Source organism: Natator depressus, chromosome 7 (assembly GCF_965152275.1).
Source record: "Natator depressus isolate rNatDep1 chromosome 7, rNatDep2.hap1, whole genome shotgun sequence".
In the NCBI taxonomy this organism is placed as follows: Eukaryota; Metazoa; Chordata; order Testudines; family Cheloniidae; genus Natator; species Natator depressus.
In genome coordinates this window covers 48,126,719-48,138,845 of record NC_134240.1, presented here as the reverse complement: position 1 = coordinate 48,138,845, position 12,127 = coordinate 48,126,719, and the positions used below count along the sequence as shown (strand labels likewise).

General features: G+C 59.6%; 1 protein-coding gene across 2 annotated transcripts in view; it reads right to left on the bottom strand.

The window, feature by feature from the left end:
- Positions 1–2,053: 2,053 nt before the first annotated feature.
- The window catches only part of SLC38A3 (solute carrier family 38 member 3), a 73,541-nt gene continuing 63,467 nt past the window's right edge, over positions 2,054–12,127 (bottom strand). For both annotated transcript variants that reach the window (XM_074958350.1, XM_074958351.1), the window contains 4 exons: positions 11,658–11,782; positions 10,921–11,065; positions 9,616–9,719; positions 2,054–7,512 (listed from right to left, as the gene is read on the bottom strand). In XM_074958350.1, the coding sequence (XP_074814451.1) occupies positions 7,408–7,512; positions 9,616–9,719; positions 10,921–11,065; positions 11,658–11,782 (479 nt within the window). In that variant the 3' untranslated portion in view covers positions 2,054–7,407. The remainder of the gene's footprint in view (positions 7,513–9,615; positions 9,720–10,920; positions 11,066–11,657; positions 11,783–12,127) is intronic.

The window sequence follows — 12,127 nt, the reverse complement described above, 5'->3', positions numbered from 1 at the left end:
CTGCTTCGCTGCCCTCACAACCCACAGCAGTGCCCCAGCCACCTGCCTGTGAGCAAAGCACCAGACGAAGGCCAGGGGATGACTTGCCATGCAGCTAACCTCATGGCACGCCGTGCAGGCCTAGCAGCTGCCCTCTACCTGGGACTCCCTGTTCCCATCCTGCCATTGCCAGGCTGTTGGCGTGCTGCCAGGGGTCGGGTGGGGCACTTCCCCTCAACCCTGCAGCCCCATGTCTCCTGCATGGTCAGAGCCTGGCCCAAGAAATAGCTGGTTGCTGCGACACAGTCCTGACTGCTCTCTGTGCTGCTGGGCTTGCCCAGAGCCCCCTCGGCCAGCGGGGAGATGAGCACGCCATCTGCCAAACTGTCCAGCTGGGGCAGCATGGACCAGTGGGCAAAGTAGAGCATCGGGGCTTGGGAGACCTGGCTTCTACGCCTGCTTCTGCCACTGGGCTGCTGGGTGCGTCTCCCCCACAACATGTCTAGTTAAGTTCTGCAGGGCTAGGGCTGGCTCTTACCTGCTGCCCAACACCCCTAGCATGGGCCTGGGGCAGTAACCCGGAGAGAAGAGGCAACACCCCCCTATTCCCTGCTGCCCAGCGCCCCTAGCACAGGCCTGGGGCAGTGACCCTAAGCGAAGAGGTGACAGCCCCCCCCCCCCCATTCCCTGCTGCCCAGAGGCCCTAGCACGCAGCTGGGGCAGTGACCCTGAGTGCAGAGGTGATCCTCCCCCATTCCCTGCTGCGCAGTTGTCCCTAGCACTATGCAAGAGCCCCAACTCATCCATACACTGGCTCCTGGAGCGCTGTGGGGTGGTCTCCAATCCGAAGCCTGGCCTAACCCTGGCGTGTTTCATTCATGATGCTGGACAAAACAGCAGCCCCACGTTTTTTTGGCTGGAGCAGAGTTACCTCGAATCGAGGCTGTGTGTGCAGCTCACTGAACGGCAGCGTCGCTGGAGCTTGCCTGACTGTGCTCTCCATTGCCTCGGCTCCACCCACACAGTGACAGCAAACGAGCGCTGATGGGGCCGGGCCCAGGCAGCAATTGCCCTGGGCTCCCCAAGCAGAGGAGGCCTGACCCACCTCCCCGTGCATCAGGGACCTTAGAACAGACACTTGCAGGCTGGGCTGACACTGATGTGTCTCCCCTGTGACCTAGGGACCAACGTCTTCATCGCGCTTACTGCACTGTGCACAGTCGCTCTGCAGCAATCACAGACTGGGCTTCTGCTGCCGTGCGCCCACTGTACCACAGAGAGCATGTGCCTGCTGCACTGCCAACCCGCTCACATACGTGCATGGGACACAGGAACTGGCAGAGCACGGCAACCCAGCAGCAGCTGTTTCAGAGGAAAGTGAAAGAAAGCCCCTAGTGGACAATGACCGAACAACCTGTCCATAGGGGCAGTTCCTTCCTGACCTGCATTAAGTCCTAGTTGGTTTATGCCCTGAAGCATGTGGCTTTAAAACCTTTCTAGATGTTTGAGTCTCTCCATGATAACTCTGGGTGTTTTCATTCTCTATATAAATGCCTCATCCTTAAAAAACAACAAGAACGAACAACAAAAAGCTACTTTGCTGGTGGCCAAAGTGGTACATTGTAGCAGTGAGTTCCACGTGTTAATTTTGCATGCTGCACCAATAATGATTTCCTTGTGTCCATTTTCAGTCTGCCCAGATGAAAGGCCTACCTTACACTCATCTCAACCCCAGAAGGGAATAAACATAAACTCCTTAGATCTGCCTTTGGCCGCAGGGGAAGAGGCTGAGCTCATTGGTTTGTATAGAGGCAGTCACCATGCCATGCAGTAATTCACAAGCGAGTGACTTACAGTGGGGGTGGCTCCCCACTGATCCGTGTGTGCTGTATGTCCCGTTCTGTGCCTGAGCCACAGTTGACACGGGTCTTTACCATGGGTCTGGCGTGTGCACTGCAGTCACGCACGCATGTAGTTCTGCAGGATCTCAGCTCTCTGCACGCTGGATCCGTCTCATTGGCTCCCAGCGTCAAGAACACACGGATCCAAGGAGGTTTTGCTTTTCCTTTATTGTTATTTAAAAAGGGGGGGGGGTTGTTTCCTTTCCAAATAAAAATCTAATTTAACCATATAATTTAAAACTGACCGCTAGCCCTATCACACACTACAGCTACGCGGCTCCTTGGCCAGCGCCTCGCTCCCCCTTCACAGGCTGGGAATGCGCTAGGGAAGGAACAGGACATCGGAGGCCAGGGCTGGCACTGGAGGCTCAGCCCGACCCCCGCAGGAGGGCCCCGAATGCAGAGTGAGACTGAAATCCCCTTTACCCCTTACGCTGGAGCCTGCTGAGCTGCCTCATGGACAGAGCAATGGAGAGGGATGGCCGGACCAACCTGCCACCACCTGGCTAAACTGACCTGGGCCCCGCCACCTCTTAATGGGCAGGCAGGGGCACACGCGCCCTAGCGCAACGACCCACTGAGCACGGCCAAGATGGGAGAAGCAGAGAGCCCTGGTTGTGGTTACAAGCCTCCCCACACCTCCCTTGCCACGCCAGCAGGGCACAGCAACTTGAGCTCTCCAATACCACAGAGCCCCCAGGTAACCAAGACTGTGGCTCAATCGTGGGAGTGGTGCTGGTGCTGAGCCCTTCCTGGGAGGCAAGTAGCATCCACTGATTGCAATGTCTGCCCCTGCCGGGCTGGCGCTCAGCACCTTGCAGGATGGGGCTCTTATAAAGCTGACTTAAAACACTCTTTAGCTTTGCGACTGTCTAGCCCTCCCCACTCTTCACTAGGGCCCTGATCTGATGGAGAGCCTCCACAGGCTACTGGGAGACGGTTTAACACCGGCACAGCGACATCTGGAGACGTCCCCTAGTAGCCAATGTCGCAGTGGCCACCGGCCTATGGAATGGCCCAATCTCGTGGTCAGTTCTCTGCGGCGTAGGCAGGTCATCTGGTAGAGTGGTCCCTCTCCACTGACTACGTATATATCCACTATACAGAGCTACCAAGAGCCACACAGCGCGCCTTAGAAACCCCTACTTTTATATACAGTATTGACACAAAGCTGTCCAGCTTCCTGCACCCCGATACAAAAATACGTCTCTGAGTTACTTCATTTGCACTCAGTCAACCCCAAGAAATGGTGTGTTGCTTAATTTCGCTTGCAATCAGAGGGCTGCCAAAAATACCCCTCGCCGTGTGTGTCCCAGCACATCCCCTACCCCCCGCCCACTGAATTCATAGGGTGCCTGTCACGCAGCAGCTGGAGCCTGGGAGGCGACGGCTCATTTTTTGGCGTGACCTAGAGGTTCCTGGGCATGTGGCGCCCAGAGGAATGATGGGGGCAGGCGGGCGGCTGGGTGGTGCTGCGGGCTGGAGCAGCGGGCTGGCAGGTAGTCAGACAGTGTTAGCACAAGGCTGCAGGGAGGGTTTAGCACAGGGTGGGAATCTGCACCCTGGCCCGCTTCCCCAGCGGTGGATGGCAGGGGCAGGGGTGGGGGGAGGGTGGGGAGATGCTCTGCTCGCCCCTTGTGGAGGGGACGTGATGGCGCATAATGCACTGGCTTCGGGCCCGATCCTGCGTCCCTGACATCTGTGGGCATCTTTCCATTGTGCCGGGTGGGTGCTGGGTAGGGGCTGCAGTGCATGGGCAGAACGCCCTCTACAGGCCTGCCATTGGCCCTGCATTAGTGGGAGAGCAGGGGTTGCACTCATGGGGTAGAAGGGCCATCCTGCTGGCAGCCATGGGCCGGATGCCCTACACGTGCCCACCCGCCCCCTGACATCTGGGGCATGAGGGGGAGGGCACAGAGGGAGGGGCGCTGTTCCTTCCCCAGCCCTCAATCCCCATGTCCTCTGCCATCCGAATACATTAGTGCACCCCACAGCATCGCCTTATTGCACATCAACATAGGCCTGTTCTCCCCATGTCCCCCAGCTCGTGTGGGGTGCTCCCGACCTGCTCTCCAATTGCTCTTTGGCTTACAGGGCAAGTATCTCCCAGGGCACAGGTGCGGGGGGTCGCCCCCAGGACCTCCCTCAGCTCACCGAGGGGCATGTGACACACCCAAACCACCCAGTCATGCTGGGAGCTAGAGCCTGCCTGAGGCAAGTTTCAGAGTAGCAGCCGTGTTAGTCTGTATTCGCAAAAAGAAAAGGAGTACTTGTGGCACCTTAGAGACTAACCAATTTATTTGAGCATAAGCTTTCGTGAGCTACAGCTCACTTCATCGGATGCATTGAAGGCAATGACGACCCTGGGCAGCAGGGGGCAGCATCATCCCGTAGACCATGACTCATTACACTGCATAGGTATTTGGTGCCTGTCACCTTGGTGCCGTGGGCTGAGCCACCGGTGTTCTCTGTTCGGGAGATCAAGCCCCACGTTCCTCTGCTGCCCAGGGTGTTCCCTGTCCTTCAGAATGGAACCTGCCAGCACATCACCAGCTCCCCCCATGGGCCCTGCCCCCCTCGTGTACATGTACAAGACCCCAGTCATTGGCAGGCGGGATGGAACCTGGGACCTCTGGAGCTTAGTGTATGAGCCTCTACTGTGACAGCTAAAAGCCACGTGCCTCTGAGCTACAGCTGTAGCAGACTCACTAATCTCTAAGTGGTCTCTGTACCACGAGAGGGGACAGAGCACAACACCCAGGAGGCATATGGGTTACATACACACCCACCCTGACCCCTCCTCCCCACTGATCACCCTCGTCTGCCCCCAGCCATTAGGGCTGCCCCCCACAGGACATGAATGGGTCTCGCTCCAGCCCAGGGACCCTCCTCTGCTTGGCCAAACCCGGGAGAGAGTCCTGGCCGGGCCCTTGGGGAGCGGCTGTGCCTTGGTTTGGGACGTCCCTGAGTCACCGCGGCCACAAACAGCCCCCTGTGCCCATGGGTGCCCTGGCCACTGAAGGTGTGACACTGCAGCCGGGCCCGGGGAGGCCTCAGGCAGGAACCCCAGGCGCCCCACAGCATCAGCACCGCAGGCCTGCATGTGGCTGTATACCCAAGAAGGCAGCTGGTTCACCCTGCTGGCCCCCCAGCTCTGGCTTCAGGTCTGGGGGAGCCAACTGGGCGGGCAGGACAGCAGGAGAGGCCCTTGGGGAAGCACCCCACCCCTGGGGAGGTCTGAAGAGCATTGTTAAAGAAGCCCAGGCACCTGGGGGAGTCCAGAAAAACCTGCCTCAGTTCTCCTAGCTGAACCCCAGCCTCCAGAAACTCCTCTCAGCGGGGTGCCCATTCTGGAGCCCCACCTGGGTTCCCTGCCAGCCAACACAGATACAACGCTGCTGCTTTCACCCCTCCATGAGTGACCCTCACATACCCAGGCAGCCTGCCCCCTTAGGCCAGGATCGAGGGTGAACACAGGCCCAGCCCCTCACTAGCTGGGTGGTGAGCTGTGACTCTGCATGGATTTTTCCTCTATCTACAATCTAGGCACCCCTACCAGCTCACTTTCCAGTCCAGCCCAGCAACAGCCAGTATAACCAGGACCCTGCTGCCGGGACTACTCAGGTTCACACAGGAAAAGTTCAGAGTGACTCGGGCTCTCCCGTTGGGGAAATCAAAGCCATCACGTGGTTCCCACAGCGCTAGGGCTAGCGCAGTCAAACTCTCACTAGCAGCTAGGGCAGGAGGCCCCCTCACTGCCTGGGGACCCCCACCCACAGCCAGCTAGGGAGCTCTGCAGGTCTCCCCACTCTAAGGCACCAAGAACGGCCCCTGCTGTGGGTCTGGGAGGAGGCCACATCCACGGTAGCTTCTTCTGCCCATGTCCTGCCCCTCAGCCAGCCAGACCCTGAGGAAGAGGGACCCATGACCATAGCATGTGGAGAGGGCTGGGAGCCATCTTTGGTTTGGGCTGAAGTCTGATGGGACCACAGGTCAGAGAGGTGGAGAAGACCTGTCCAAAGGGGGGCAGAAGATATTAAACAGGTGCACGCTGCTCGCGCCCCCAGGTTTGGCTTCACCCCAGCGAACTGGCCGGGTGGGAGGACAAAAGGAGAGGCCCATGGTGAACTGATTCTCCTCATGCCCACCACAAGCAGTAACGAGGGGGCATCCCAAATTGAAGACAGCAGCCAACCAAACACGATTTCACTGGACCCTCCCAGCTCTGACACGGTCTGCATGGGATGGGCACCCTATGGAAATCACTAACCGCAAGGTCAGTAACACAATAACAACAGTATGTGTGTACGTGCGCGCATGTGTGTGTGTATGTGTGTGTGTACACATATACAATATAAATTAATGTAGGTTCTCCTAAACTATTTCCATTAGCAGCAAATCAATTTTTAGGGATTGTTTAGTTTCTATACAGGCTCAATGGCAGGGTCACAATTCCCAGCACACACTGCCAACTCTCAGTGGGGCACCCTCTGCCAGCCAGTGGGGAAGGCCCTCCTGAGAAGGGGGCATGGTTGGGCCATGTCTCTCAGTGCTGTGGGGCAGGAAGCTGATCCAGGCAGCGGGCAAGGCCCCCTTTGTGATAGCAGATGAGGGGGGGGCATACCAGGGCTGGCATTGGACCCTCCACCCACACGGGCCAAGGTGAGACATGCCAAGGCACTGCTCCCTCCAGTGCAGGGTGTCCCTGCCCCTCAGTTCACCCCAAATGCCACCCTCCTTGGCAGGTGTGAGATCATGGCTGCGGGCTTAGCACAACTCTGCTGCTGCCTCACAGAGCGTGGGACCCCCCCCACTCAACAGGAAAAGGGACTTCGGAAGGGCATGTTTGGCCCTGTGCCCCAGCAGGGAAAAAGAAACTGAGGCACAGGACGGGACAGCACTACACCCTGCCCCATTTCGTTTCTTTTTCACCGCCGAGCTGCTCCCTGACAGGACATGCCCTCTGTCTGCGTCACTTCCCACTTGGCAGCACTTGCTTCCTGTTTCCTGCCCCCCTGGAACAATCCTCTGCCTGCCTCGCTGGCACCACCATCGGGGGGCTTCTGGCTGCTCCACATGTGCATGGAGCGGCTCCGTCTCGCGGCCAGCCCCCAGTGAGGTAGGGAAGTAGCAGCCCCATTTTACAGATGGGAAAACTGAGGCAAGCTCACCTAGCCGGACAAGGGCAGAGCTGGGAATAGAGCCCACTCCCATGCTACAACCATTAGACCTGCTTCTCCTCCTTCTGGCACTTGAAGCTCCCCGGCCGGACTGGCCCAGCCCAGCCAGGCCCACGGATTGCTCGGCCCCCCCATGCTACATTCATTGGCTGCGAAGGGCTGGCTCGCCTGCGCTGGGAAAATCCCAGTAGTGTCACAGGGCTGCGGGTGAATCCCTGGTTCGGCAGTGGTGAGGACCGGGTCGCTGGACAGTACTAGCAGCAGGACAGGGGCAGGGGAGCATGGCTCAGTCAGCCCCATCTCCCAGGGTGTGGGGCTGGGGCAGGAGGGTGCCTCCTGTTGCCCTCTTAGTGGCTGCCCCCGCTCTTGCCGCCACCCATCGTCCAGTCGCTGATGATGAAGCTGAGACTCATGACCATGAAGAGCACGCCGAGGCCCGCGAAGCCGGCAGCCTGCAAGGGAGGAGACAGGGGGCAGGAGACATCAGCCCCAGGGCGGGCTCGGCCCACCGGGCACAGCTCCAGACATCTGACCCCGCCCACCCCACCCCTCAGACACAGAGCTCCACCCCCAACCTCACCTACCCAGAGCCCCTCAGACACAGCTCAACCCTCAACCTTGCCCACCTCTGCCCCTCAGACACAGAGCTCCGACCTCGACCCAGCCCACCTCTGCCCCTCTGACACACAGCTCCGCCCCCAACCTCACCCACCTGCTCTCCCCAGACACACAGCTCCGCCCCAACGTCACCCACCCGCTTTCCCCAGACACACAGCTCCGCCCCAACGTCACCCACCCGCGCTCCCCAGACACACAGCTCCGCCCCAACCTCACCCACCCGCTTTCCCCAGACACACAGCTCCGCCCCAACGTCACCCACCCGCGCTCCCCAGACACACAGCTCCGCCCCCAAGCTCACCCACCCGCGCTCCCCAGACACACAGCTCCGCCCCCAACCTCACCCACCCGCGCTCCCCAGACACACAGCTCCGCCCCAACCTCACCCACCCGCTCTCCCCAGACACACAGCTCGGCCCCCAACCTCACCCACCCGTGCTCCCCAGACACACAGCTCCGCCCCCAAGCTCACCCACCTGCTCTCCCCAGACACACAGCTCCGCCCCCAACCTCACCCACCCACGCTCCCCAGACACACAGCTCCGCCCCCAATCCAGCCCACCCGTGCCCCTCAGACACACAGCTCTGACCTCAACCCCACCCAACTGTGCCCCTCAGAAACACAACTCCGCCCCAACCATGCCCCTCAGACGCACAGCTCCACCCTTGACACCACCCACCTGCATCCCCAAACACACAGCTCCACCCCTGACATCGCCCCCTGTACCCTTCAGACACACAGCTCTGCACCTGACCACACCCACCCATGCCCCTCAGACACACAGCTCATCCCCTCCCCCCCGGCCCAAACTTAATTGTTATAACTATCTCCCTTTCTTCTGCAGGCCCTTTCCTCCCAAGGTCCAGTGGTTAGAGTGGGGGTTAGGCGCCAGGATTCCTGGGTTCTATCCCCAGCTCTGGGAGGGAGTGTGGCTTAGTGGTGGTGGTGTGGCTGAGATTCAGGACTCCTGTGTTCTATCCAATGGTCCCTCTATGTTTTTTACATCCATGTGTGGAATGAATGTTGTTATGTTCATATTTGGAGGTGATGTGTGGCAGGTTGGGGCAGAGGGGTTCAGAGTGTGGGAGGGGGTTCAGGGCTGGGGCAGGGGGTTGGATTGCAGGGGGTGAGGGCTCTGGCTGGGGGTGCGGGCTCTGGGATGGGGCTGGGGATGAGGGGGTTGGGGTGCAGGCTGCCCTGGGGAGAGAGGACTCGACTCCCCCCAGCCCTCTCTTGCCACAGCAGTCCGGGGCCAGATGAGAGGTGCCTCTCCCTGCTGCATGCCTGCGTGGCCCTTAATAGCCTGATGCACAGCTGTGCAGCTTAGAGGGAACTTAGGTTCTATCCCTGGCTGTGGGAGGGGAGTGGGGTCTAGTGGTTAGTGGTGATGGTCTCAGATTCAGGACTCGTGGGTTGTATCTTCGTGACATCTGAGGAGCCTCCCATGCTATAAATGCGCCTCCTTGCTTCTAAAGTGAGAGCCAACCCTCTGCAAAGTGCGAGGGATTTGTGGTTCCCCCTAAAATTGTGCCCCCCCCATACACACAGAGGGGAGGACTCTGGAAATTAAGGCCATTGTTTTCAGAATATTGATAGCTATTAATGTTAGGTGACTGATTTGAAACACACTGGCAGGGAGGCATGACCTCAGCTGTGCCGATTGCCCTGCTGGTCCTATGGCCTCTCAGTGGGGGGGTCAGTGCCCAGCACCCCTGAGAGTTGGGCGGGAGGCCTCTGGAGGGGGCCCCAAAAGCAGAGTCAATGCTGGCCCAGGGCCACCCTCTGCATAGAATCCTAGGCTGGAAGGGACCTCAGGAGGTCATCTAGTCCAACCCCCTGCTCAAAGCAGGACCAATCCCCAACTAAATCATCCCCATGCAGTGCCCATTAGTGGCACGATTCCCCCCAACAGTCAGCTTGGCTGGAGAGGATGTACCAGGATCTTGGGGGTGGACTTCGGGGGCTCCTTGTCCTTGGGTACGATGCGAATGTAGAAGATGGCCGGGAAGATGAAGATGAGGCAGGGGGCTGACGTGGCACCTGGAGAACATCAGGAGAGAATGGGTACGGAGGCGCGGGGGAGCAGCCAGCAGCTCCCAGCCCCCCACAACCACCTGACCCCAAGCCAAGCCCCAGACCTGGCTAGATCCAAACCTCCCCCCCTCTATTAGCTTCCTTGGAAACAGTGGGACTAGCCACCCTGGCACAATCCCTAGGTGCCAGCCTTGCCCCGTGGCCAGCCAGGGATCCCAGGAACAGATCTAATGAGGAGTCCAAAGAAGTGGGTTTTTTACCCACGAAAGCTTATGCCCAAATAAATCTGTTAGTTTTTAAGGTGCCACCAGACTCCTCATCGGTTTTGTGGATACAGACTAACACGGCTATCCCCTGATACTAGGAACAGATCTGGCATGATGAGTGCAGAGGCAGAACAGGAATTAAAAAAACACCCAAACTGCAAACAAAGAGAAGCCCCCAGGCTTCAGCCTTGAGCCCTGGGCTTTGAGCTAACACAGTGGACAAGCCGGGACTCCAGAGTCCAGGGACAATGGAGAGCAGCTGGTGCCGCATTTAAATCCTGTGGTTACAATGATCAGAGGGGAGCAGCAAAGGGAGGGGGGCCTTTTGTCTGTCTGGGCCACTCCTGAGAGGAGTTGGGGGAGCTCAGTTGAAGTGTCGATCAATGCTGTACTGATAGTGCTGTGGGGCAGAGATCGTGGGCTGAGCAGGGAATGGAGCAGACAGCCCCAGGCTGGGAGGGGACACTGAAGCACAGAGAGGGGATGTGACCTAGCTGAGGTTGTCCAGATTGCTAGGCCAGCCCTAACCAGTAGGCAGTGCTGTCTCCCCTGTAGCAGGCTGTGGAGACTGAACTCCCTCACCACTGGGGTCCGATCCCAGCACTGCTACCGACTCACTCTGTGGCCTTAGGCAAAGGACACTCAGTGCCTCAGTTTCCCCACCGGCACTCCTTCCCTTGTGTGGCCGAGCCGTGTTTGTACAGGTTCCTCCAGCCCAGGGCTGAGGCAGGCCAGCAGGGGGCAGTGCGCATGGGAGACTACCCTTGTGCTGGGGAGGAGCAGTGGATTTCACGGGCCGGGGGGCTGGGAATCTGGTACGACAGACCAGACACTATGTCCCAGCCTACAGGGTGCCAGTGTGGGGAGTGCTGGGCTCCCTGCAGTGCCGGGCTCCCTGCAGCGCCGTGGGGGTGGCGCAGGCAGTACGCGCCAGGACTCACCAATCAGGCCGAAGATGCCGAGGATGGAGGGGGCAAAGATGACCAGCAGGTTGATGGTGCTCAGCAGGACCACAGCGATCGCCGTGTGACGGACCCAACTGAAGTCCTTGCCTTGGAAGAGCATCTGCTGGATGGCACGGCGCACCTAGTGGGGAGAGGGTCAGACTGCATTCCCAGCGTTGGGCCCACAGCCAGTTCCCTTTCCGGAGCCCAGCCTGCTCTGGGCCCACCACACCCGCCATGGACTCCCTGTAGTATGGTGCCCATCACCATGGCCTCTGGGCCCCACTTGCCCCACACCCGCGAGGGCCAACCTGTAGTATGGTGCCCATCACTGTGGTCCCTAGGCCCCGCTCACCCCAGTCCCTGGCTGGCCTCCATAACTCCCTTCCTGAAGTTTGTATAAATGTCCATTTCCTGCTGCTGTCATGTCCCTCCCGTGCTCACCACGGCCCATGCAGGGCCAGGCCCAGCCAGAGAAACCCCAGGTCTGACAAGGACCACGCGGTGCCAGGGCTCCACACTGGGCTGCCCTCAGTTGCCAAGGCCCATCCAGCCTCTGCTGGCACTACCCACAAGCGGCCAGCCTGTGCCAACTGAAGCCGTGCAGGGGCCTGAGACCATGGCGCCAGTGTTCCCCAGTGTGGGGCACTGCACAGGGAGCCAGAACCTCTGATGGCGGGGGAAAGGCCCTGTCCCCTCACCCACCCCTGTGGCTGGCGGGTGGCATCACCTACCGGGAATAGGACGATGGGCACGGTCAGCGTCACGGCGGTCAGCACTGCCACACGCACGCACAGAATCAGCACGTCGAAGGGGTCCACGTAGCTGTAGGTGTGCAGCAGCTCCGACTCCACCCGGCCTGCAGGACACAAACTGTTTCAGTCTCACCCAGGGCGAGCCCCGCTCATCCCGCTGGCCCACGGGGAGACTTGTCCCATGGGGAGACCGGCCAACATGGCTCTGCAATGGCCTGGAGAGGCATTGGGTTGGTGCGTGACAGCGGCACCGATCAGCCCTAGAGACTTGGAGCCCAGCAACATGACTTCGCTGGGTGGATTGCACTGGAGGGGCCCCACCACAGCTGGGTCTGGAGGTACCTGGGCAGGAGACGGCAGCCCCATACCATGAGCCCCATTGCTCCTGCCATGGCTGGGTCTGGTGGTACCTGGGCGGGAGAGGGCAGCCCCATAGCCGTGAGTCCCAC